The 27,419-nt window shown below is 37.8% G+C and overlaps 2 protein-coding genes across 10 annotated transcripts in view; one reads left to right on the top strand and one right to left on the bottom strand.

The window, feature by feature from the left end:
• Positions 1–1,209: 1,209 nt before the first annotated feature.
• RNF170 (ring finger protein 170) lies at positions 1,210–25,951 on the bottom strand. Of its 5 annotated transcripts, none has more exons than XM_085566499.1 (9): positions 25,901–25,951; positions 23,246–23,303; positions 16,288–16,431; positions 12,630–12,710; positions 11,020–11,095; positions 9,565–9,673; positions 8,475–8,548; positions 6,515–6,619; positions 1,210–4,796 (listed from the first exon to the last, which is right to left on the bottom strand). In XM_085566499.1, exons 4-9 carry the CDS (start codon positions 12,674–12,676, stop codon positions 4,527–4,529), a joined length of 681 nt encoding a protein of 226 aa, XP_085422625.1. In that variant the 5' UTR covers positions 12,677–12,710; positions 16,288–16,431; positions 23,246–23,303; positions 25,901–25,951; the 3' UTR covers positions 1,210–4,526. The 5 variants fall into 5 exon arrangements, with proteins under 5 accessions (XP_085422625.1, XP_085422629.1, XP_021403657.1 ...); XM_085566503.1 differs by lacking the exon at positions 12,630–12,710 and adding an exon at positions 12,206–12,398; XM_021547982.3 differs by lacking the exon at positions 12,630–12,710.
• A 29-nt stretch (positions 25,952–25,980) lies between these two features.
• The window catches only part of HOOK3 (hook microtubule tethering protein 3), an 83,412-nt gene continuing 81,973 nt past the window's right edge, over positions 25,981–27,419 (top strand). For 4 of the 5 annotated variants that reach the window (XM_021534800.4, XM_021534798.4, XM_021534796.4 and 1 more), the window contains exon 1: positions 25,981–26,148. In XM_021534800.4, coding sequence (XP_021390475.2) covers positions 26,092–26,148 — 57 coding nt within the window. In that variant the 5' untranslated portion in view covers positions 25,981–26,091. The remainder of the gene's footprint in view (positions 26,149–27,419) is intronic. The other variant, XM_085566496.1, reaches the window with a different exon arrangement.

Below are 27,419 nucleotides of genomic sequence, written 5' to 3'. Positions count from 1 at the left end.
ATCCAGTTCTTCCAAGCCCAATCTTCATCCTTCCTGTAAACTTACAGAGACTACTTTCTGTTTGCTTACATTCTCATACACCTGGCTTTATGCTTTTGTATGCTTGAGGATTGTTATGTAAATGTGTTAACTGATCATTTGTACTGGTTTATCAGCCTGAAAGCTTAGTGCTCATGGATCTGATGGAACAGGTTAGACTTCTAGTGAAGGACATCTGATGTACAATATGCATTTGGGACTAAGGTCTTAGAAATTTTGTAATCTTTATTATGGCAGTCATAGAGATGAAAAGCACTGAGTTATCTCTAAATATGGACACCACAACAAAAATAAATCACAACTGCAGAAAAGTTACTGCCTGTAGAATCCTAGGAGACAAGAGGGCTAATGTGTATGTGTCAAACACCGATAGCCAGATGGAGCCAGCCATGGATTGTTGGTGATAACAGCCAAGAATTTTTGGTAATAATACACTGAGGAAGAACGGATGTGGCTGGAGAAGAGGCCATCAGGAGGTAGGGCAGCACTTTCCTGGGACAAACATCCTTGTTCTGGTTCCTGGAGATGAGCAGAACACAGCACAAGTGCAGGGATGAGGCTGAGAAGTGGGCATGGGCTGTAAGAGGGGATTGAGACCACCAAAAACCCCCAAAGCCTTCCGACCCATTTCCAGAAGAGTCTAGAGGAATGGACTGCACAGGATCACTAATTTGCACAGAAAGGGAAAAACTTACCAACAAGATGTGGAGATTTATTTATAAAAGGTATTCCAACCAAGCCCACATGCATGGACATGCCCAGGACACCCCAGCAGGATCCATGCTGGAGCTAGGACTGGTGATCTCTCTTTCCCTCTCTCCTTTCTTCTCTTTCCCCTCTTTAATTAATTTCTGTCTTTCTTTCTTTCTCCCCTTTCACCTTACCCCTCTGTTCAAAACCCACTGCCATGTGTTCATAGAGGAGATAAGGTCCAAACTTAGACCAATTTCCATGCCAAGTATGTAATTCACTAATAGAACTTTGTGAGTTTTTGTAGACCCTCTGACTCTTGTCATTCCTTTTGACCATGGGCACCTACAAATCTTGAGTACTCCCTCCCCTTCAAGGGTTGGACGCCACACTTACAACTTTAATACATGAAAGTGGAAAAAGGGAAAATAAAACAATATTGCATCCAGATAGTCAATAAAATAAAATAATTCAAGAGAATCTCTTTAACAGCAATTTATTATCATTAAAAGTAACAATAAGTAGTTTAAATTCTTTTGTCTTAAAAATCTAGTGTAACATACTGCTACAGTTTTATGAAACTTACGGCAAAATTGTATCCCCAAACCACACTGTTGTGCCTGGTCCTCACAGACATCAGTGGTGTGGCACACAAATAGCACAGAAATGGATCGCTCTATACAGCGATGATCATTAGGCCTCAAGATGCTACAAGTTATTTTATAAGAGCTATTAAGTATAATTTCTGTTTTTCTCTTTGTTAATATTGCTAGAACAATCAAATATTTCACATAGCTTTTGGTGCCCATGTGATCTTTTAAGAACTCTGTTTTATCCTTGTACATCTTCCCGCTATAGCTTTCAGTTTTTAAATTTTCCCCCCTTAGTGACACGCCTGCCCCATCTTTGGAGATAAAACCACAGCGATGTTTGCAGTCACTCTGCACACATTCTGAAGCCAGTGTTCAGCCCGAACCCTTACCTTTCACATTGCTGACAAAACAACTTGGCAGCACACAGTTCAGGAATACTACATGCTCATGTTTTAATCTCCAGCTTCTTGGGAATTCTAGAGTTTATGTTAAGCTCAAGTTAAGTACCCAAGATAGCTAACTTACAGCTATTCCTGATTTGTGGAAAGGAACAGTGGCCAGACATTGCAGGACAGATGCATCTTTGCATTACACAAAAAGGCCTGAACAAGTCATAATACTGTTTATCATTGGCTTGCAGGACCGAAAAAGAATATCCACAAGCAAGCACGCATATTGATGAAAAGAACAGTTCTAATTCTGTCAAGCATTTAATGTGCTGAATTTAAGATTACAGGTTACTCAATACTCAAAAGTAAGCAGAAGCCTCTGAGTGAAACCCTTCTGGCTATCAGAAATGTACTGAAGAAAAAGAACATGGGAAACTTCATATAATCTTTCAGATGTGGTTTGTGTATGATTTCAGATATTCAAGATCCCCTTAGAAGGGATAGGGAATTTCCACATGAACTTCACAGTAACACATGGAATTGGGAAATTCAAAGAAAACCAATCAGTAAGCAGATTCATGTACATCTATATTCCACTCTGGATTTAGAGTCGTGAGAAAATTATAATCATAGGGTAAAAGTATGGATGAAGTACCAGATCAACAAATTCCATGAACAAATTCCAATTTCTCTACAAGAGCAGTTCACACTCTTCTTTAAGCAGACCTACAAATTAAACTCCAGGAGAAAACAGGGTGTTAAATTTACTCAATCAAAAAAGAATTTTTGGGGTTTGTTTTCAGCTAGATTTCTTGAGAAAGATAACCCCAAAACCAAAAACAATACTTACAGCAAAACTGTGAAATCCTGTCTTACATAATATCCTAAACTACTATCTTGCTTTTTAAATGCATCTAACAGCTTATGAATATCTCACCCTTACTCAATAACACCTTAAAGAGTTTTAACTGAGGTAGCCACTAAAACATCACCATACATTAGCAATGCCAACACAAGGTGAAAAGCTCAACCAAGATGCTCAAGAAAAATTAGCTAGCATTTGCTTCCAAAAATGTAATTTTCTCTCTCACTCTTTTCCTCCAAACTTTGCTTCACTTCCCTTTTCTCTTCTTTTCCATCTCTAACAAACAGCAACAAAGAAAACTGTAGCTTTCCAGTTAATTTGTAAAATGTCCTTGGATTTCCAAAGCTAAACTTTCAAATGAAGAATCGGTGAATTTAGTTTTAAATGAATGCCATTTTGAACACTGACACTGAATGCCTCAATGACTGACGCCTGAGGTTTCAGCTGTATTATCTTCCTGCATATACCTAAGTGCTAGAAGCTATGGAAAGACACCTGCAATGGGAAAACACAGAAGCAGTGAAAAGGTCCCTTTCATTTTAAGTCTCACCTATATATGTAAACACACAAAGAATCACCTATTAATTCACTGTCTTTCAAGTACTCAGGAAGTTAAATTGCAATTATCATTCCTCTACCTAAAAAGTACAATGATCTCTCATATCCCGGACCTTTATAGGCACAATCATTGTACAAAATGAGAGCATTTTCAAATTACTTGTATAGCTATGATAGCCTATGCTCAAATTCAACATGAAAAAAAAAATCAGCTTTAAGGATAATTAATACCCTGGTATTTTTGAAAACATTTTCAAGATTTTTTATGGTCCTTTATCAGAGACTATATTTTTCAAGGTAATTCAGAACGTTTTCTATTGACATCCAAATCAAGCAACCAACCAAACAAGAGAAATCCAACTGAAGATCACCCCAATATCTATGTTGTTTAGTTCACATATATTGCAGAATGTACATTTGGGTAAACATCTACACTGTACACATACATGTACATGTACTGTAAACATCCAGTTCTGACTTCTTTTTTTCAACCACTACTTGGAATTTGAGTGTCCTCTCCAATTGGCTGAATGTTTTAATGCATATACAGAAATGCAAAGTTGCATTTCAGACATACTGTATTGACCCAAAGCAGCACAAAACCTCTGCTTCTAAGATACATACATACCAAATAAAATAGTCGGAAGAGAAAAACCATGCTCTCACTTAAAAAAATAGAGCACTAACAAGTGTGACATGCATAATACTGGTTTCTCAATGTAGAGCAGATACTGTGTACATATTCCCAAATATAAAAATAAAATTGTACAAATTGCATGCAATACAATTGCATGGTACAAAGTGCAGTTCAAGCAATACCAAGGTATTATCCTTATTTTTCTGAAGCATGTGGACAACAGCAAACTGCAGAGTGGTAATTGTAATGTGGTCCATGGGTTTCTTCTTCCACAGAGACAAACAAAGCAATTTTTATTTCAAAAAACTCTAGCCCACAACAGGGAGACATCAAACAATTTAGTCATGATAATTTACTGTTAAGAATTTCTGAATTTTCTTACACATCTAGATTATGCAAAGGGCTTATTGTTTGAAGTACTTTGCTAGAACTCCTTTTTCACAAACCACAACACACCAAAGAAAGTGTTTCCTGCTTTCATTACACACAGTTGTTCATCAGGTGGAAGTAGATGAAGGTGGTTTATTATAACATTATAAAACTAACCTCATTCTTATGAAGCATATGTAATGCACGAATTAAAGATTCCAGTTAAGCATCACCATACACTAACCCTTTATGTTTTATAACAAAACCAGCTAAGAAATTGTTACTACTGAAATCATACACAGGCACCTTGCTATATCATACTTACGTTATAGTTTTCTTTTTAAAACATTCCACAACTGACTCTGCTTTTAGGTCACTTGTCCATTTCATCTATTTAGACGCTGTGTTACCACTTCTCTGTACATGATAGAGATATATATCAGCAGCAGAAAAATGACAAAGAAATCATCCAAGAACCCCAGAATTCCAAACAGAGCTTCAGGAAGAAAATCCAGAGGTGAAGCTAGGTACAACAAGGCTCCAATCAAGCAGAGGAATATTCTGATGCGAAACATCCAGAAGAGGCCCCCTACAGAAAACATCTCCCTGAAAGCATGTCGCAGTAAAGTGGGGAGATCCATAATTCTTTCCATAATCTATAAAGAAAGAATCTATAAGTTAGTATTTTGCTTTAACAACTCACCCATGCTAAACTTAAGTTTCTGCTACTACATTAAATCTTAGATTCTGTTTTTAGGAATGAAAACTAAATCTGGGAAGAGTTAATGAGTTTAGTTTTACTGGGTAGAAAGTAATTAAAATATATTTTCTACATATTTTAACTGTTTTCAAGAAACAGTTAAACTGTGTTATTCTACAATGAAAAGCATACATGTAATAACATCACTAGAAAATATACTGGCATCTATTAGAAGGAAAAGCAATGAATACTAGAGGAAAACAAATGACTGGGAAAATAAGAAACAGCGAACAGGTTAACTGGAGTGAAATATTGATCAGAATTCAAGACAAGCCAGGACTGCAAGAAAAAAAACCTAATAGGTAAAGTAGAATAGGTTACAGTTTTTCAGAAACATAATAACCCCCTCCTGTTGTATAACCAGTGATTCACAGAAGTTTCTACAGGATGGATGAAGCTTCAAAGTAAACTAAAGAACCTCTAAATGAGTCCATTCCTGGATCCTTTCCATTTTGCCACTACAATTCTGCCAGCTTAGCAAGAGACTGCTCAACAGAAAATATTCAGGATTTTGTTGTGATGATTAGGGAGGGGTGAACTTTAAAACTTTTTTTATACTGGTTCCCTTCTGTGGTACACAGTTTCTACATAGGGCTGTTAAACTCCCTTAAAATGACTTATTCCCATAGCTGAAAAAGTTTTTGAGACAGAAATTTTGTATGTGGTAACACTGCATATAAATCAAGGACAATTTATCTAGTCCAATTAGGGCTTTAGTGTAGATTTCTGGCATGCCCTCAGACAGGTTACTGGGGACTAGACACAGCTCGCAGAGAGGTCTAATGGAGCCTGAAAGGTAGTTTCAACCTCTTCTGGACAAAACCCATACATTTTGTGGTTTAGAAAAATACTCCTCCCTCTGTCTCTTTGTACTGTACATTTTTCTTGCTATATCCAAATCCCATTACAAATGAAGACAAGCAGGGAGGTTACTAGCATGCATGTGTGTGAATTTCAGCTTGCAAAACAGGACACACACATAGGAGATGGGGTCACAAGTCTGACTTTCTAACATTTGTAGAGCTTTGACCACCCCTCTTAGCTATTTACAGGAAAAAAACCTTTTTTTCTTCACTCAGAGGTGAGAATAAAGACTGTAATATAACCCAGGGGAAAAGCTAAAAAATCAAGACAGTGTACAGCTGTCTGAAGAGAAAGACACAGAGTAGAATTTCACATTCTTCTAATCAGTGTAAAAGGACCAATTAAGTGAATATTCTTCCTTGCAGGTAATTTATTTCATTAAGTACTTTTACTGACTAATTATTGATCCTTTCAAAATAATGACTCATATCTAAAAAACAACTTACACATGACCACTTGAGAAAACTCAAGACTTATTAGATTCACACTCACAAAAAAACCCCTAAGTTTCCATATATTGTCATAAATGACAAATAAATAATTTTGGCTTTGATCCAACCATTTCAACATGAATTTCCTAAAGAAAAGTTGCCTAGGCCCTAAGAATCAGGAAGAGAAAATCCATATCCCAGGGAAAAAAAAAAAAAAAAAAAAAAAAAAAAAAAAAGGAGGAGGAAAAACCAAAACTACAAAAAAATTGCTCTCGAAATTTCCTAACACCACTGACTTCCAAATTTACCCAAAACGTACCGATCTGGGCTGTCCTGAAAATCTTCGATTGTAATCATTAACATCTTGAAACACTTGGGCTGCACCCTGCTGATCTTCACCAAAGAGTGGTAAGAATAGTGTCACCTAGGCACAGCATGGAGATTTTTGTTATACATGCAACTGTAAAACAGTCATCTTTAGCTAACTGTATAGAAAAAACTTTGGTTTAGTTGAATAGTTAATAGGAAAATAAACTGAAAATTACTAGAATGGATACTGCTATTAAATTTTAACTAATTAATTGCATACAGCTCCTTACAGAATATTAATTTTTAAAGAGATTGTTCAAAAAAGCATAAAATAACCTTCATTTTAAGAGAGGCTTCTTAATACTGAAATGCTTTATGTTTCATAAGTGGGACAGATGATTTGGAGAACAAAGTTCATTTACAAAATTAATCTAATTTTCTTTTCTAAATTTAAAATCAAATAAAGCAATCAACGAGGCCTTTGTTTTTCCATATTTTAGGATTGCCTTCCATGACAACAAGCACGCAGCAAAACTCATGGTTTTGCATATGGATCTTCATACCAAGATGAATTAAGAAAAAGATATTAACCTTCAACTGTTTTGTACAGACAGAGAATTTTGCTCTGTTCTTGGGTTAACTTTCATGCAAACCTAGAGAAATAAGATATATGTGAATATGGCCTTATGTATGTTATCTTTCTGCACAGGAGTTGCTGAAAACTTAAGACTTCTATTTGGAAGCAATGTACAGGTATAAAATGCAGATTATCATGGGAAGCAGGGAAGGCATAGCACTTCAAATTATTACAGTCTTCGGAAGATTCCTCTGTACCTGGTGACTAAATACAAATCTGTGTGGCAGTCACATTCAGAAACGAGAGCATGTGCAGAACTGCATTCAACTTCTGGTCCTGCCACAGACCTGTTGTATGACTCATGTTCATGTATACATCTTTCCCTTCCCCATTTATAAACTAGGGTTAGAAAGAATGCATAACCATGCAAACAGTGCCACCTAATATTCCTGTAACTCAGAGGAATGTAAATGAAAATATATATAAGGAAAGACAATTTTAAAAATCGCCTATTTTCCCCTTTTCCACCTTCCCCACCTATTATTTGTGTCTTTTTCTTCACTGGCTACACTCTAAACCTACTTATTCTTCTTCCAGCCATATTTATTTTTCTTTCCTTCAACCGTCTTCTTACAGTCATTTGTCCTGCTGATACACACAATCAAAGTAGGATATTATGGAGGAGCAAGAGCATAAGTTACACAATTCATTAGAAGTTACTAGCTCTGTAGTTTGTGCACTGTTAAAATAAAGATGTACTTTTGTTAAAACATACATTATCAGACTCAGAGATCCTAAGCCTTAATGAGTTGCAGGAACATGTTTCAAACTGACAATGTAAGTAAGTTGCGTAGGAAGTAAGTTAATGCTTGCTCTACAAAGATTAAATTAATGATACATACAAGTTAAAAATAGGACCAAAATAAGAAATTGACATGAACAGGTCTTTTGGTAGGGACAGAGGGAAGGGAGAAGGTATTTCTCAGGAACCAGTAGTGTGCTGATACTGGCCATCCATCACAAGAGCCAAGCCTTTCAGACACAAATTCTGGTAAAAGAATTTAATAACATCCTGAACAGAAAGCATGGAAGGATCATAGTTAAAATCTCACAATTTTCTATTTTCACATACTCTTTACAGAAAAATATCTGAGTTATCAGCACAGTTCACTTATGTTTGAGTGGCAGGAACAATCTGGAACCATTTGTCAAAGCAAGATGTTTGGAAAAACTGAATGTCCACCCTTCCTGGCTCACATAACCCTCTGTATTTTTTCAGTTTCTCAGACTTATTTATCTGCCAGCCTCACTATTGCAGCTCACATGTAAGTGCCTTGTGGCAGGCTATCCTAGGCAGCCAAATTGACAGGTCCATGATGATTTAAAGTATTACCGTCTGTCTGCAGATCGGACAGCGGATGGCACCCAGCCACGAGCCATACCTCCAGTAGGCAATAATGCAGGAACCTGGTGAAGGCAAGGTACACACATTTAAACTCCTGAGATGAAAAATGCATCACCTGAAATAATACATTACGTGGCAAGGGAAACAACAGAAAGAGCATATAAGCAGTTAGGTTGAATCTACAGTTTCTGATGTAATTTGTGTACAGCATTGGCTGAAGATTCATCAAGAACTAATGTCTTCAAATTCAATATTATTAATGAGAAAAATCCTGAATAGGTTCAACTGAATCAGTAATTTTAAGGCATTAAAACTGAAAACACAATGAATTTTTAATCTTTAAATGAAGAAGCAAATGCTAAAATTTCTACCAGTTCAAAAACTAGAAGTCACTAAAATGTCAGGAGATGTAAAATCTCTACTAAAAACTTGGCTTTATCATCATCAGTTTTGATAGACGGAGACAAATATAAAAATGTAAGTATTTTATCTGTTCTCCAAACTTGCTTGATTTTCCATTTAAACCACTGGGCATGGTATACACTATATACTTCAAAAATCTAGATGAATGTAGTGAAAGAATTCTACTGGGAACCTGAAGGACAGGAAGCAAAATCTTACATAGGCTGTCCGTATATAAACAGAGCTTCAAAAAAAACAAAACCAAGCACTTTAATCAAGTGCACTTACTCATAATACTGCAGAACTTCCAAGAAAAAATGTTCTGTGAGTTAAATAGTATTTTATTCTTAATAAAACATTTTTTTAAATGGTGCATTCCCAAATGTTCTTCAACCTCTTCACTTTATTACTAAACTGGAAACAAATTATACTCTTTGACATTTTAAAATTAAACATTTTCATTCCTAGTAGCATACAAAACAGTGCAGCACACTCTTAAAGTGACTTTTTATTCATAAATGTGTTTTCTCTACTATTTATATAAAATTATTTATTTTGCAGATGCAATGACAGTTAAAAGCAAACAAAGCTTTGAACTAGGACACCTGAGCTACTGCCAAAAGTTTGTATTTGTGTTCTGGTTCTAACTCTGGGACTAGGAGCTTTTCTTGCTTACCACAGAAGAGATGGCCACAGTTGGTTTCTATAGGAAATGTGGCCTGTTGCAAACAGACTGGACACGACATATCTGTATAGAAGCGATGCCGATCACCAGCAGAAGCATCCTGTTGGAACAGCAAGAAAAGACAAAGTGATGGAGATACTATTTTATATAAGCCTACTGAATTCTAAATCATAATAATAAATTGGTATTCACTCACTATAAGTCAAACTGTCAAACGCAGAACTACGTGAACTGAGAAATATATTTAAATGTAAAAAACCCCATACTTAAATGCATTGATTCAATAAGCAAGTTCTTGTGACAGGACCATTATTTTCCCTTCATCTGTTAAATAAGTTGTATGTTTCAAACCAATTAAAGACTACGAAGAAAGAACTTCCTTGGTTCTTCACACTGAGTCAGGTTAGACACACTGGAACATGAATAACAAACTTAGATCTATATTGTTCATTACTTAGATCTATATTGTTCTTTCTATATTGTTATTACTTCATTATCCTGAGCAGTTCTGTCCAGAGCCAGGTAATTGAACTGTGCTGCTTACCAGTTACAGCCTTTAGTGTTTCCAAGCCCAAACACAGCTTGTGCATGTCACTGTCATCAAACAGCTTTTCTCCCCATTTTGCCATATTTGTCTTCCACATAAATATGCACTGTCATTATTTCAAGAAGTATCATAATGAAAGACTGTTTTCAATATTCTCCAAAAGTATGGCCTAGACTCTACCTGTTCAAACTGGATGCAGTCATAGAATCATTGAATGGTCTGAACTGGAGGGGCCTTTAAAGTTCACTAAGTTCCAACTGTCCTACTATAGGTAGGGATGCTTTCCACTAGATTAGGCTGCTCAGAGCCCCATTCAACCCTGCCTTGAACATTTCCAGGGATGACGCATCCACAACTTCTCTGGGCAGCCTGTTCCAGTGCCTCGCCACCCTCACAGAAAAGAATTTCTTCCTTACATCCCATCTCAAGCTAGCTTCTTTCAGTTTAAAACCACCACTCTCTGTCCTGTGATTAAAGGCTTTGCTAAAAAGTTCCTCTCTGTCTCTCACTGGTTCTTGCTGCTGTGCCATTGTTACTACACACTGCTTATCAGTCTAAACATCTACCCCTGTCCTGTCTCAGCAAACTGTACTCCAGATTTCCTTTCTTTTACCCTAAAGTTCCCAGGAACATTCCAGGAAGCACGTAGCATAATCTAACATACTCCACCTTGTGGCAAAAACTTACTTGAAAAAAGAACCAGCCAAAATTTAGCTTTAATTACTTAATGCATCCATTTAAAAAGGCTACATTATCCCATAACTTGATGGGTTTCAAGAATGCCTCTGTACAGTAAGTAAGCTCCCATAACTTTCAATATCATCTTCTTCCAGAACCTCAGAGAGGCCTGCAGCACCCCACATCAGAGAGCTGAATGTTGCCAACACTTGCTACAGCACCTGGTCAGTTTGAAGCTGCTGACGAAGAGCTCGCACTAGCTCTTGATTTTCTGGATGTATGTTCTGATGTTCATTTCTGTGAAAGGAAATACAAGCAATAAAAAGCCCTGTGATCCAATGCTGAAAAATAACTCACTGAAACAAATATGAAACTTGAACAAAGGATAAAACATTAGTATTTCCTGCTATAAAGGATTTTAAAGGAAGTACACAAATAATTAAGGAAGCAGGAATTTATTCTGGTTCCTAAAGTTACTTTGGACACTTAAAGCTGTACAGCAGCAAGATTTTTCAGGGACTCCACAACCAATCATTAAATCATGTTAAAACTGGATTTTAATCTGAGAAAAAATTAAGCCTTGAACCTTGAATAAAAAAAATGAAGTTACTTGAAAGTTTTTAAATTAAACATACAGAAATATTTTTCATTTTTTCTCCATTGCTAGTTTCTTATTTGTTGGTCTACTCATAAATTACTAGTTTTTCACTCACTGCCTAAGTCATAGAGGTGAAACCTCCTAATTACTTCAATTTTATCTGCTACATGACACTTGCATAAGAAAGGGTAGACAAATTTACATTTAGAATATTGAATTTATGTAACTATCAGCAGACTGGATATAAAAAGAAACCACTCTTTTTAAATCACTCTCTTTAAAAAAAAAGAAATACAGGTTAGATATGCCATGAGGAATCATTGGGAAGGGCCACACTGAAGGAAGAAGGATGGATGTAGTACAAATTCAAAAACACAGTGGGACAGAATTGAAATTAAAAATGTGCTGACAACAATCAGAGGTGATGAGTTACAACAAATATGAGTCAACAGTAAAAAATGTGAATTTTTATGCTTTATTAATTCACATGGATTTCAATGATGATACAGTCTGCTCAGCACTCTTGAGGTCTCAGCTGGATTCTGTTCTCCATTTTGGGCTAAATGCATAGAAACATATAAAGAAGTTGGAGAAAGTTCAGAAGATAATAAGAACTACTGCCCACATTTTTTATACATTAGCGAAAGACTTCAAGAAATGTCAGTTTATATAGAACACTGTTCATGGAGTGAAAAGGGGATAGGATAAGTTGTTCATTCTATAAATATGAGCAATTATTTCCCACAGTTATCTAAGGCTTGTGGAAACACATTTCTAATTATATAATGTAAAAAATCAGAGACGATTACCTCAGGCTATTTTGATCCATCCCTGACTAAAAGTTAAATCAAAAAACAGGTTGCAATGCTTGCAGGGATATTGAGGTAAGGTGATCCTCTGTCAGAGATGAGGGCTGGACTGGTTGAGCTTTCATGACATTTTCTGGTTGCAGTTACATTATATAATTTCTTCAATGGCTCTTGAAGCTTCCGCAATAATTTCCTTCAGTTAATGTAGGCAATCATAATGTTGCGTTATTGCTCAAATGTTTATTGCATTGCTAAATGTTTAACATTTGGTCTGTTTCATTCTTTTTTCAATGAGAAATACACAAGTCACATATTTTTCATGCTAGTATTTACATGGCTATCTGTAAAAAGAAAATATATTTAATACTAACGTGGGTGACATATGAAAGTTATATGATAGAAAGTCTATATTCTTCTTACGCACCTTTGGTCTCCATCAATCAGATTTGGTGGATGTTGTCTGTCATACATGTTATATGTATAGAAGTATTTTTCTGTTTAGATGCTACAAAATGAACATATTTCACATATTCAGTTTGCCAGAACACTTGATATATATTGAAATCCAATTTGATTCATACACAAGTGGAATGTGTGAATTGTAAGACTGTTTATTCTGATTTCTCCATAAACAACTAAATTAGCAGTAGCAAATTTGCTACTGGAAGTGTTCATTTATATGACCTTACCCTGGTATCACATACTAGGCTGAAATCATGAGAGCATTTGCAGAGCTGCAGAGGTACAGCATGTACTGTCACTTATGCATAAGATGGTGATGTAGCTGAAAACCATGCAATGTTCAGGAAGGGACAGGCAGAGCTCAAGACATATCAAATGCAACACTTCTGTCATTCAATTAGCGTAAGAGGATAACTGAAATAAATTAAAAAAAATATTGTGCCATGTCATTAGCAGCATTATCAAACACAAGCCAGAAAGAAATAAAGTTAGATGCAAAGGCCTTTTATTTCCTAATTTCCGACTGCTAGGAAGCCAAAACTTGAGGAAAAAGGTCCTATGATGTGGAAAGATTGTATTTTGTACCACAGAGGGCCCCGCCAAACTCTTATTATTGGAAGGAAGATCACTGCCTGCTCATGCAGTGTGCAGTCTCACACAAGAAAAGAGAGGGACAGTACTTAAGGGGACTGGTGCATCACTGTGCAGTGATGGACACTGTTAAATTTCAAGGACTAAGATCTCACTTCTGCTGAAAATAATGACTTGATCTTATAATCAAACCATATGATGGATAGAAAAATTAGATTGAAAAATCTAAACCTGTAGACCCCTAAACATGGAACAGTTCAGTCATCTAGGATAAATCCCTTGTAGGGAATTAAAGGATCAGACTTCCTTTAATTTGCTGAATACACTGAATTTTCACAATCTCATTTGTAATGTGACAACCTACTCACTATTTGAAAAGATGATGGAAAAAATCTGGCTTAATTTTATCAAAATTTATAACTGAAAAGCATACAGGCTTCACAGAACTATCATATAGTGCCTGAAGGATACATCTGCAACTGGTTACATATGTTAAATATGGCTTGTAAGTTACTCTGCCAGAAGTATGAATCAAGACTGTGTGATGCTTCATTGAATTCTTTCACCTTGAAACAGATACAACAATTATATCCCTTAACAGTTCTCTCCATATTCTTCTTCTGCCCCCTAAAATCTATTCCAACACTTACTCCTTGCTGCTCATTTCCCTTTTGATTCAGCTCCTGCAACTATTCATCACCAGCTTTCTTTCCTATATATTTACCTGTGACCTGTTCCTACCCAACTTAAGTATTTAGGTTCTGTTGATGCAGAAACATGAAAGGCAAAGAAAATACCTGGGGTAATGAACCCTAACTATATAAGCAACCCAAAGACCAGTGCACTGTTACAGTGAGCTCATGGGCACTCTATGCCCCCTTCCCCAGGACCCTGTGACTCTGATCAAGATATCCCTGGACCCTCCTTCCTGCCCCAACGGGGTTGGTGGAGAGCCAGGGAAGCCCACCGTCTCCAAAGTCTCTATAGACCCCTGACATTTCCTGTTCGTCCTCCTTTGCCCCACTCTCCCCTTGGACACCACAGAATAAAGAGAGCTGAACTAAGAGCCTCTTTTGGAAATCTTTACCATCTCCCCTCACAGCCTTGGACCTCTGGGCTAGCCTGATATTCAGGGGGCTGTGTGAGGGGGGGAAACGTCAGCGCACTGTCTAAGGTAACTGGAGAAGAAAACCAAAAGACTCTTTTTCTCCCTCACTTCCCCCTCAGTGCTAAATAAATTAAAATTTTTGCACTGTACAGATTTTCTAGGATACTATGCAGATTTTGATGGCAACAATACAAAGGAGATCGATGAAGAGGGCTGCTGAATACAAATAATTTTAAAAGGTACCAGAAGGCAGAGTAGGGAGCTAAAAGGATACTGGTAAGACTTTCAGTTGTCAGTCATAGAATCACAGTTACAGAATATACTGAGTTGGAAGGGACCCATCAGGATCATTGAGTTCAACTCCTGGCCTTACATGGACACCTCAAGATACATATGCCTGGAAAGTATTGCCCAAACACATCTTCAGCTCCATCAGGCTAGTGCTATGACTTCCCTGGGGAGCCTTCTCAGCCATCCTCTGGGTGAAAAACTTTTTTCTGGTATCTTAACCTAAATCTCCTCTGACTCAGCTTCATGTGTTTCCTCAAGTCCTGCCACTGGCCACGAATCATACAATGCAGACCTCCAAAGTCTGGAAGATTTGTGTTTTCAGTTTCTTTGCCCCTGCAGAAAATAAACCATCAAGGCATGTAATAGGATTCACAGTCCAACTTTTTACCTACCTCTTATTACACTGCAGAGGCAGTCAATAATTAGCCTTATCTTCCTTCCTAAGTAACTCTTCATAATTGATGCAACATTTCCCTGAACTTAATTCTGACTGAACTCCTGCTACTCTTGTCAACTGCTGACTCTTGTTCCACTCATTTTTTAAAAAATATTTCTTACTTGCCTTTCTAGAGTTCAAAAATAAAGTGTTAACTTTTAAACTAAACACTTGAAATTCAAGTCACAACTGCCAAAAATGTCAAGATGAAGGGTAGAAAAATCATAACAGAGCAGATAAAAAAGAGGCATTATTAAAGCAAACTGAGTAACTGAAACAACTTCAGGGGGAAAAAAAAGCATGGTGAAGTGAATGCCTTTCTTAAGATTCCTTTGTGATCTCCTGGTCCTGAAGAGCAGCACTGCCTTGCAGTCCAACCAAGTTTTTCCACCTATAGCTTGTTTAGTAGCTTGTTCTCAAGTTACTCTACCTCAGCAATATTTTTCATGTGGACATATCCTCTTCAAGTTCCATGATGCCACTGTTTCACTAAAACTGAGCTCCCTTGGTTTTGAAAACTGTTCTGTTTTCAGAAGTTTACACATATCAATAAAATAACATAAAATAACATAAAATAACAAATAAAATAAAATAAGCCAATCTGAAGCTCAGACTCATTTTCCTCAAACATATAGGCTAAGATGGTTGTTAGGATTCAAAGAAAAACTCTGAAATAAAAATAAGCTTTGATGATTTGATCATTACAGTTAGTGAATTCTGAACTTGACACTTTCCTGTATGGAATGCATATTGCAGTACACTGTTTTAGAGCATATTCAATGGAAAAAAAAATCAGTCAATTTATTTGGATTTGGGTTGTTGTTTGCTTGTTTTCTTGTAAGGAGACTGCAGCTAGAACATACATTGGAGAATATATCCAATTTTAATCTTGGAGTCGTTGACAAATCTGTACTTTTTAACCAAATACAACACAGCAGTCATATAGACTGTGAATTTAACCATTTTCAGTCTTAAGGCATGACGAACACTACTCAGTTTGATTATCTGAAGATAAGGAGTTGAACTTGACTTTTGATTCTAGCTGTGTCAAGCAATTAATTAAACATAGTAAACAATCAAACAACCGCTGCCTTACTGTCACAAAATCACAGTTTTTATGTACCAATGCACAAAATTGTCAAGGAAGTTAGTATTTTTATAAGAAATTAATAATTCCTCTCAACACATTCTCACCTTAAAAGCGTATATACCAGAGCAGCAATGAAAGTGAAACTGAGCACAACTGCCACCAGTACCTGGTCACTTACTCCTTCTATAACTGAATCATTATCTAGCTTCAAACTCTGAACTTCTGTTTGATGACTGGCCATCACAGCTCTAAAATGCAAGAAGAAATATATACATATACATATATTAAAACATATGTGCACAGACATTTTAAACACAGTTACAAACAATATGTGAACAGAATAGTCATTGCTGGGAGAAAAGAGTGCTACAAAAAGAAGGAAATGTATCCATTTTTACCAAACACTGAGTTTATTGTAGAAGTCTTATGCAGTACTAAACAAATCTTAAATGACTGTATTATGATTTAAAGATTAAAAAAAAAATTAGTCAGTTTACTTTGAAATCTTTGTAAGATAAATTGCACAGGAATAGGTCATTACTGAGCTGGCCATATTCTAAGGACAGTCTACTGAAAAAAAAATTTAAATGACTCTGCATTATAAAAAATTTTAGCTATTACACACCACATCATTCTTGGTAAGCTAAGCCAACAGAGAAACTTAACTTCCACCACTTAGATGAATGAAGAAACAAGGACATTTTGGTTTCAGTGTTAAATGCTCATTTGGATACATAGGAATCACCCAATACATTTTAAACTTCATTTTCTTTTTCTGTGCATTACCAAACTTTAGCTGGAGACATGGGGAAAACTTGAAAGAAAAACAGTATTATCAGGCTTCCTGAGTTAGACTAATTTTATACTTGTTTCACATTTTTAGCCATCAGTGACTAAGGCTAACATTTATTAACCTACAGTACTAACCTACAGCTGGAGGCATGCAAAATAAAATAGTTTCCAACCCACTGCTGAATTATTGCTGTTGCAATCAGGAAGTGAAATGAACTATGGCTATGAATATTATGAAATTAGAATGGTAAAGCTAACTCTGTCAAATGACATGAAAAGTCATACTGTAGCTCTGAACATACACAACTGAAGTATTTTCCATGAAACTGACATAAAATCCTAGTATTGGCTTCTGAAGGCAGGTAAGACTGGTATCTTTTTCTCTGTTTCCTAGTCCAGCTTGCAAGCTTTTCATCAGTGTTTCACTACACTTCACAGCTCATGTGTCATTTTTAATTTAAACCTCGCTGTCTAGCAAATAACACCAAACACCCTCTAGCCCTGAATTAATTGCACAACTTAAATATAGTACAAGTCATCAGGATTTTAGTGGATACCTGTAATGACTACCCTGGCAAAATGTCAGCATGTCAGTCTATTGCGAATAGAAAAGCACAATATTTTCTCTAAGACAGCTACTCTCACCCTCCACATTTTTTCTACCATAAGCAGTGGAGCTTTTTTCAAGCTTCCTTAAGTCTGTAGCAGGAATACAAGAGAAGCTGATACATTCTAAGAGCATTGTTAGGAAGTGTAAGTGGTATAAGTACCATAAGAGCAGAGCAAACTCATGGAGAACAAGGGGAGATTTCATTAATTGTCATATTTTTGGGCTTTCACTGTGAAAACTAAAATGGAATAATGAAGCATATATGAAGTGAAACAATAAACTAAGTTATCCTAAGTGTGCCAATCTGAACTGAGACTATTATTTCTGTAACTATAGTCAATTTTTTGTTAATTACAGCTTTCAACAAGCAACTGTGTCACAGTATTTGGAAAGAGTAACTTCTTTCAAAGGTGGAATACCAGTGACTCATAGAAAGGCATGTTTAAAGTAGGTCAATATTTACACGTTTCATATATACTAATGAATAAAAGACCAGATCTTTGTGGAAAGGTCTTACGTAGGAACATGGGCTCTAACAAGGAGTTAGAGTATTTCTCTGCACAGCTAATTATACCATTACATTCCTATACCTAAAGCCATGAAGTTAAGGCGTTGTGAAATTTTTCTGAACAGTGGTTCCCTGGTGCTGAGGTTCTGGACTGGCAGGTGTGCTGTGATGCCTCCCTAGCTCAACATTACCTGCCTGTATACTTAATTTCTTTCCATAACCTGTCCTGAAGAAGCTTCTCTTTCTTACACTACATCATTCTAAGACAGCCATTTTCCATAACTGTGCATGCTGATATCTTCAATTTCTATGTTTTTCCCCCTTAAGTAACATTATCACTTTTTATTCTGTCCCACTGTTTTTTCTGCATTGACCACTCAGAACAAAATCAGAAGTAAATGCCAGGGAACTGGTATAATTCCTCCTTTGTTCCACATCAATTCTGTTAGAACTGATGTCATGTCATTGGCATGTTATACCAACACGCCAATGACAACTACATCCCATTAAATATTACATGGGTTTTTGGTTTTGTTTTTTTTTTCAGAAATACCTATTATGTCAGAGACATACAGATGATTTAACTGTACCTTTGGAAGACGAGCGCTTCTTATATTAACACCTGAACATCCTCTGTCACTGCTTGCTTGATGCACTTAGAAAACAACACATAGATTATCAATATCACACCAATTTAAATGTTTCCCTGAACAGCCTTCAAGACATCTACTCCAGCTCTTCCTTCTCTCTATGTTCCTTATAACACTCTAAATTCTTTTCTGCCTACCATTAATAGCACTCACTGCATCTGCTTGCCTTAATTTCTGCTCACCTACCTTTCTTGAAGTACCAAGCTAAGGTGCCAAAGTTAGCATAAGAACATGAAAATGAAATACACAGATCCTCACTTTCTCTCCCTTTTTGCACATAATGCCAGTTACTTATATCTGCTTCAGCCCTTCATTTTGAAACATTATGACCTTCCCAATAACCTCTATGACATAAGCATAGTGTACAAGAAAAACTATTGCAGTCTTTCTTTCCCCATAAACACCCTGAGACACTTTGTCTTCACTTATGTATCAATGCCCCAAAGACTACATAAAGGGGGAGTGGAATCTGCCTCAGTATCACTCTCAGCTGCTTCTATTAATGAATTCTAGAGAAGATAAACTATCAATGCTTAATCCCCATGTTGTTTATATTTTAATTTACTTGCTGTTTCTGGGCAGCCAACAAGCACTGTGTATACTTTTCTTATTACTTCCAACACTTTCTCTCAATAAGATCATTGCATGGGGGAGCTGATCAGACTTGTGTAGACTAGTACTACAAAACAAAAGTGTATTGCTTCAAAAGAACCAACACATACTTTCTCTGAATTCATGTCTCAGTAGAGACAGCAACAATCTCCTCCTCCTCCCCCTCCTTTCTCTTGGACAGCATGGTAGAAAAAGCAATGTTTACAAAGAAAATGTTAAAATACACTAATAGCAAAAAATGTCTGACTGAAGGAAGAAGGAAATTTGTGATTTCAAGGCGACCTTGAATGTTTTCAAACAAAATACCCGTAACTGGAGGCTTGCAGTTCATGTTTCTTCAAGTGCAACTACAACAGCCAAAGAGTGATCTGCCGTGGTTTGAATGCATGATAGGCTAGATAATTAAAAATAGCTTCTAAGAAACATCAATTCACAGTGCATGTGTTCAGCAATTGTTGCTCTTTCAGCTGGTACAACTAAGAAGCAAGCTATAGATTTAAATAATGTAATGAAGATTCAGTCTTTGGAGACAGCCAGCCTTGATAAAGACCAAGTGTGTATCACAGAAACCTTCCAGAACCAGACTTTATTACATATACCTAATCACTCCTAAAATAATCACTGTTAATAATTTGATGGAATTCAAGAGTGAGTTAGTATGGCTCTACTAAATTCCATCCATTGATCCATTACATTTTTCTGGTTATGAAAATATGAGAGCATTTCATCAATCTTTTCCTCACATAATTATTTTCAGATCTGGGTTCTCTATCACAGGCTTTCAGACATTAAATTACTTCCAAGTTTTTCTTTCTTTCTTTTCTGTAGGCTTATGTTACCTTGTTTCTTTCTAAAATTTCAAAGAAGGTTTGAATTTTTCTTATCGGTCTGTTACTATTCTTTAATACAATAAATTAATTCCTGTCTACACTAGCTCTGAGTAAAGTGCCATCTGTATTAGATTACTTGAGGGAAAAAATAACAGTAATTGAAAATAGATTAAATTCTGATAAATTATTTCTGGTTATACTTAAGACACTTTCTCTTTTTAGCCATTTCACAAGGATGGCTTTCTTAAATGCAAGCATAATTCCACTCTATGTTCCAATGAGAGGATGATAACTAAGCAACATCTAATAATACTCACATCAAAACTGGAATTTATACAATGAACTCTTCAGAATTTTAAAAATATCTACTGCAAAATTTTAAAAACTGAAAGAAATGCTGGGCCATTTTCCTACTTCAAAAACAACACCACCAAAGCCCAAATCTTAAATTCCAAGTTTATTTCATCTTATCTGCAGACTACTGGCACTTGCTTCAAGTAAACAACACAGAAAAGGAGGAAAAGACAAGGAGTTACTCCTCCATTCCATGTGGAATAGCTAAGTTACAGCTTGACATTGCATCCCGTAGACTGGGATCCAGTTCATCTCCGATGGCTTTTGATGGCTACAGAGTATAAACAACCTCAGAGTAAATTATCCACAAAAGGTTTTGCAATAGAAAGGAATGCAATTTACTGTTTGTAAAGTCATACAGCTTTATTTGCAAATCTGTCAGTAATTAATCATCTGTACAGAAAATCACCTTGTTTATTATGAGTTTTTCTCAGAGTGATCACTGACAGAAGGTAACACTAATTTTTTTACATTGCAAATAACAATCTACGGATATTTTTAAAGTTACATTTTTCCCTATGTGGTTATGTATGAACAATGCATGCAGATTTAAGCAAAAAAAAAAAAAAAAAAAAAAAGAGAACTATAATGAGCAATACTGCAAGTACAATGGCTTTTATTCTTGGAAATTCATACAGATCACACTGAAGTGTGAGGGAATGAAGACATAAACTAGTGTGGATGTATTGTTTCTTAATTTTTCAGATTATTAGGACTTTCAATGTTCAACATAAAGCACAGCTACAACAATATCCTATGCCATGACTCAAGAGAGTTTTTAATGTCTTCATATTTTCATAAAGAAATTAAAAACAATCCAGTCTTTACCATGATATGTTAAACAGCTATCCAAAGTCAGATTTTTTCCCATAGTTTTCTGAAGTATTTGAACTTTTCTGAGTTTATCAGGGAAGTGCCATATGATAATATACTTTTAAAACCACAGAGATTTTTAGGACCAACTACCAAAGGAATGTGCAAGCACAGTGAAAAAGAAGAAGCTCTCTTGACTTCTGAGAAGTAAACAATGAAGTAACACACAAGCAATACTGATATGAGATAGAAGTTATTAACCTCAATGTATTGACTTTGTGAGCGTGGTACAATTTGCTCAACATCTGAAAGGTAATTTGGATTACAATGTGACCAAATGGGATGGGCTGGGAGAGAACTGGATGAGAAAAATGGAGTTTTGGGTTTTCATTTATTTTAGTTTTATTTTGAGTCTTTTCCTCTTGATGCAGTACTGGCAGCCACCATCAGTTCTTGAAAAAATTACAAGTTAAAGTGGTGGTGGGCCAGCGTGAAGCCAGAACCTGCAATTCCTATTGCCAGTTGCCTTTTATTAGCAAAAGCATCGCCCCTGTCCTTTGAAAAATCTGCTTAATTTATAGAGGCCGTGTGTTTTCCAGGATAAGATAATTCACCTCCAACTAGTCAAATACCACAGGTCACACTTTCTTAAGATTAAAAAGCCTTTAACCCCTCGTATTTTCTTCTGTGTAAGAGAAACAAACAAAAAAATGGTTTAATTCAAAAGATTTCTAAGAAGACTGGCTTGTTTTAGATAACATAAACCAACTTTTAAGAATTTAAGCATACTAAAACAGAGCATACTTATTGTGTAATCCACACCCTGAACATATATTAGCTTATGTTGAAATACCTGTAGGCATAAATTTAGCCTATTTTATTTACGAGAAAAACAGGCAAAAATTCCCGAAGACAAACTTTATATGTAGGGCAAAAACTGAGACCTGTTTCATCAGAAGCTATCTAATTACTTCCTGCTCCAGTATAGTAGCAGGTCATGGCCCTGCTCTGTGGTTGATAATGAGACTTTGTGAATAGATTTGACTCAGCAAACTGGATCCTACAGTTATTTATTCACTCTTTCTTTAAGAGTCCAAAGATATGCCCAGACTGCATTCAGAAACAATTAACAACAGCAGGCATGAACTACACATCATGAATGTGGAAGTGTTGAAGACTATGAGTTTACTAGCCTAAATCCTAAATAAGCTAATCCTGAGGTGATAGATTTTATCCAGGTTCCTTAGTGTTCCTTAGTGAAGTTGGACTTCAAAGAAGTGGTGTAGAAAAATATAACATTATAGAACAGAAATAACACAAATGATTGATGGTGTGTTAGAAAAAGTGTTTCTGAGGAAAAAGGATTTATTAGCTTTCCATTTTTATGAGCATGGTCTTACTCGAATAAAGCACCACACAATCTCTAGTACTACGTATCTCCCTATATTATAAAAATCAGTAGCAGAAAATTCAAAGGGCACATTTATTAACAGAAATTTTAAAAAATCTAACATAGCAATATATAAACTGATGAGATATATTCTGTGACAAGGCTGTTAAAACTGACTTGGGATTATCCTACGAGAATTTCATGCAGTCTGTTAATGCATCATTATTAGGAATTTGCATCAACTTTGGGTTTACAAGTCAGTTCAGCTGGTACAAGAAATACAGCCAAACTCAGCCATATAATATTCAGTTATATGCTTACCATGAACCACCTTTGCTTTCAGAACTGTGCTGACTACAGTTAAGTGCATGAATACTCTTTGCAAAAGAGAATGGAAAAGGCCTGAACAGTCTTGCCAAGAGAGAGGAGAGGGAAATTTCAGAAGGCAAAAAGTGATTTTTTTTGAGTATATCTTACAAAAATTGACCAACGGAGGCACTTGCCTGATAAAGCAGGTTTCTGCAAGGTCTGAGGTCAGCAGTCTCTGAGGCACATTTTTCCCTAAAGAGAAAAAAAAAAAAACAACAGAAAAAATAAAGTAGATATTCTCCTTTTGCTGATGGAATCATGCTCTGCAAATTAAAAGTAAAGCAGCTGCAAAAAACAGGTGCAAGGCTGTGAGGGAAAATAATCCAAAATTAAGATACCATTCTACTGGGAAAACAAAATGTCTCAAATAATTTTTTCTCCTGAACCCAAAGCCACGTGGACGGCTTGGAGCAAAAACACAAATTCAATGCCTGCTTAGCATTACTATTTTGAATATCTGCCTGGGTGATGTATGACTTGTGTAAAACAATTCCCAACAAAGTTTCCCACCACTTCATAAGGAAAAAACATACTGAAAGGTATAGAGTTCTGAACAAACCAGAGGGTGGAACTGAATTAATATGCATATAGGAGCATGAGAAAGAGCCTGCAAATGCCTTCAGCTTGGATACCTGACTTTCCTGGTTGGACAGGAAGAAAAAGAAAATATTGTCACTTCGTTATAATAATGTTTGCTGGAATATGGTAGTACTTCAGCTAAACATAAGGAGACTTCAGATCTCTCAGGAAAAGTGCCCAAGAATTCCTTATTGTAGAAAGTGCTACCTCCACATACAACCTCATATATAAAATAGATAGCAAGGCAAAAAAGCAATACTGTATTTTTTTGTGTCAAGAAAAAATGCAAGCTACACCTCGTGGCAACAGACAAAGCAAAGAGTGGGAAATGAGACACAGAAAAAGATATGATAGAAAACCTTAAACAATGCACTGTACCTGTGAAAACATTGTTTGTCAAAAGTACCAAGCTTGTTGCTTAAAGCACACATTAAAACTCGGAAAGTTGGTAGTTCTGCAGTTTTCTAAGACTTTAAATTCATTCTGAAACTGAATGTTACCTTTAAATGAAGACAGATTTGATTTATACCTTATACGGTATTATACAATGTTATACAGTATTATACAATATTATACAATGATTTATACCTTATACAGTATTATACAGATTATACAATGAGATCAGTAAGAAAGTACTTTCCTGGAAAAACTTGAAAATTTTCATAGCTCCTACAAGACTCTTCAGTTCAAAAGAAGCTTGCATAAAGGGAGCACTCAGCTTTTGTCCATGTTACTAATTCATTACATGGAAAAAGTCTGAGAAAACAGGTAAAATAGTGACAAGTTTCCACATCTGTGACCCTTCCTGTTTATACAACCCTCCACTCTTATCCTTGTGCCTGCCACTCCATGTTGTTGCATGTCAGGCCCATTGTTAACTGATAAGGAACTGCAGAACTTATCATAATGCCACACACTCTCATTGCAAACTTCAAATAATCCAAAATCCAACACACTACGGACAAAGAGTTGCTCGAACTCCTCAGATGACCCATTTGCAGCATGATGGAGAGCTTCTCTGGCTGGGGCACAGCAAGGATACAGGGGCACTCTGGCCACAGACAAACTCCTTGTTTTTGAGGTAAAAAATTAATTTAATCACCTAAGGAATCCAACTAAACTGGAAAAACCACTGAGATCATCCAGTCCAATCTAAGACTGAACACCTCCCTGTCAACCAAGTTGTCATGTCCAGTCTTTCCTTGAACACCCATTGGGACACTGACTCCACCACCTCCCTGGGCAGCCCATTCCGATATGTAATCATCCTTCTTTCTAGCCACCATTTGCAACTAGTTCTGAGCAAGTAACTTATAGAATCGCAGAATGTTAAGAGAATGGAAAGAACCTTAAAGGCCATCCAGTCCCAACATCCCCATGTCACAGACAGGGACACCTCTCACTAGACCAGGTTACTCAATCTTATCCAAACTGGTTTTGAACATTGCCAGGGTTGGGGCATCCACATCCTCCTTGGACAACTTGTTCCAGCATCTCAACGCCCCTAACAGCAAAAAATTCCTTCCTGCTATATAGCCTAAATTTCCCTTCTTTAAGTTGAAACCCATTACTCCTTGTCACTACAATTCCTAACAAAGAGTTTTTCTCTGGCTTCCCCTTCAGATACTGGTAGGTTGCCTGTGCATTAAATTTACCACAGCAGGGCTTTGTTGAAAGGAAGGTAATGTCCAAAACAGAGAAAGTCGTCAAGGCTGCTCCATAAACAAGCGAAGCCATGCTAGATACTATGATATATCTGTGGGTGCAAGGTCATTTCCATCTCCAAAAGGAGTAAAAACCTTGTGGGGGCTGCTCCTTTCACAAACAGAAGTCTGTGGGTGAAAGGTCATTTCTCTACTCCAAAAAGAGACAAAAACCTTGTAGGGGGCTACTCCATCCCGAAACCACATTACACACCGACATGGGAACACCATCCTCACAAACGCAGGCTCCCAGCCCCGCCGGACATCTAACCAACACACACACACACACACACACACACACACACACACACGCACACACACACACACACACACGGAGCCGGGGAAGCGCTGCAGACTCGGCCCGGCAGCGAGCGAGGCGCCTGGTCGGGGATGCAGCAGAGGGGCTCGCATCTCCCTCACCATCCCCGGCCGTGAGGGGCGGCCAGCCCAGCCCAGCCCAGCCCAGCCCAGCCCGCTCGGCTCCGGCCCCCCGCCCCCTCAGGGTACCTCAGCCGCCGCTCGCCGCCGGCCCGCGGCCCCGGGTCGCGCCGCGGCCCCGCCCCGCTCCGCCCCGCGGCCGGCGGGCGCAGGCGCGGCCGCCGCTCCGCCAGGGCGCGGTGACGTGTCGGCGGCACCGCCCGGCCCGGCACGGGGCGGGACCGGCGGTACCGAGCCGGCCGCGGCCCCGCAGCCCCGCCATGTTCAACGTGGAGAGCCTGGAGCGCGCCGAGCTGGGCGAGAGCCTGCTCACCTGGGTGAGTGCGCGCTTCCCGCCCGCACCGAGCTGCGCCGCGTCCCTCGGCGCCGCGGAGCCGGCCGCGTCCCGCCCCGGCCAGCGCAGGCCCCGCGGCCCGGCCGTGCTTTGTTCACGGCTTATTGTGTCGCTTCGTGGGTGCCTGGCAGGGCCGCGCTCCGCCTCAGCGCCGGCCCCGCAGCGGGGGAACAAAGGCCCGGCGAGCTGCAGGCCGTGGCTGTGCTCCGCGTCCCTCCGGGGCCGCGGGTGTGTCAGTGCCCCGCTCTGCGTACCTGCCCGTCGCTCTCTCGGGCAGCACTGCCGCCTTTCTGGCCGGAGACTTGGCATTTCCGCCTGTTTGTTTTTATCTCTTGCTTTTTGAGCAGTGCTTGAATCTCGAGAGACAGAGTTCACCGATGAGGATTTTACAATATCAGCCTTAGAGGTGATATATTTATTCCTGGAGGTGTTCAAGGCCAGGTTGGATGGGGCTCTGAGCAACCTGATCTGGCTGAAGGTGTCCCTGCTTATGGCAGGGGGGTTGAAACCAGATGATTTTCAACGTTCTTTTCCAGGCCAAACCCTTCTCCGATTCTAAGATCTTATGATAAAAATTACTTTATACTACTTTAATGTTTGCAGTTTTTGCCAAAAACGTCTTTAGGTTAAGCTGTCGCTCAAAGAGCAGCCAAAATGTAGTGGACATTAAACCTGGGTTTGCAGCAATGACTGTAACACAGACGTGGAACTTGCATTTCTGTAGTAGCTGAGTTATTGGTTAGTTGTTTGAAACCACTGAATTTTGGTTTGAGGCTGGTTTGGGTTTTTCCCCCCTCTATACTCAAAATTGCCAAGTAAATACCTAGAATATGAAACTCTGCAATACAACTGATTATTGGATAGAAACAGAAAGTTTCAGACATTTTTTCCATGAGAAGCCAGAGCTGACTGAAGCTATCGTAGTGATGAGTAAGTTCCTGGGCAATAACAGGTTAGATTTCTCAATGAAAGTCAAAAAGGATGAGCAGGGGAAATGAATTTATTGTTAGAGGTGAGCAAGTGGCCTGGAAAGTAAAGAAGGCAACAATTTTGGGGAAGAGGTTTTTGGGGAAGTGCTTCATGTAGGTCTGGAATAAGTCACCCAGTTTCACTTTCCTTCACATTCCTGCCAATTTTTCCATCTTTGTTATGGACAAGTGTTGGCACCTTGTCTTGCTTTTGGCTTTCCATGCTTTCTCTTTAAGGTGCGGGGAATAAAAAGTCCCAATATGAGGAAGTCAATGTGTATTAATA

Source organism: Lonchura striata, chromosome Z (genome assembly GCF_050655825.1).
Source record: "Lonchura striata isolate lonStrDom1 chromosome Z, ASM5065582v1, whole genome shotgun sequence".
NCBI lineage: Eukaryota > Metazoa > Chordata > Aves > Passeriformes > Estrildidae > Lonchura > Lonchura striata.
Note: the sequence above shows the minus strand (reverse complement) of the source record. Positions and strands in the feature narration are given on the sequence as shown.

What these genes read in the sequence shown, in the direction of transcription:
- RNF170 (XM_021547982.3), bottom strand. Translation starts at nt 16,424, where the DNA reads ATGGCCAGTCATCAAACAGAAGTTCAGAGTTTGAAGCTAGATAATGAT. An exon ending in AGCAGCTTCAAACTGACCAG is followed by an intron (nt 9,674 to 11,019) that starts GTGCTGTAGCAA and finishes CTGTTCCAACAG; the next exon opens with GATGCTTCTGCTGGTGATCG. An exon ending in TTTCAGGACAGCCCAGATCG is followed by an intron (nt 4,797 to 6,514) that starts GTACGTTTTGGG and finishes CTTTCTTTATAG; the next exon opens with ATTATGGAAAGAATTATGGA.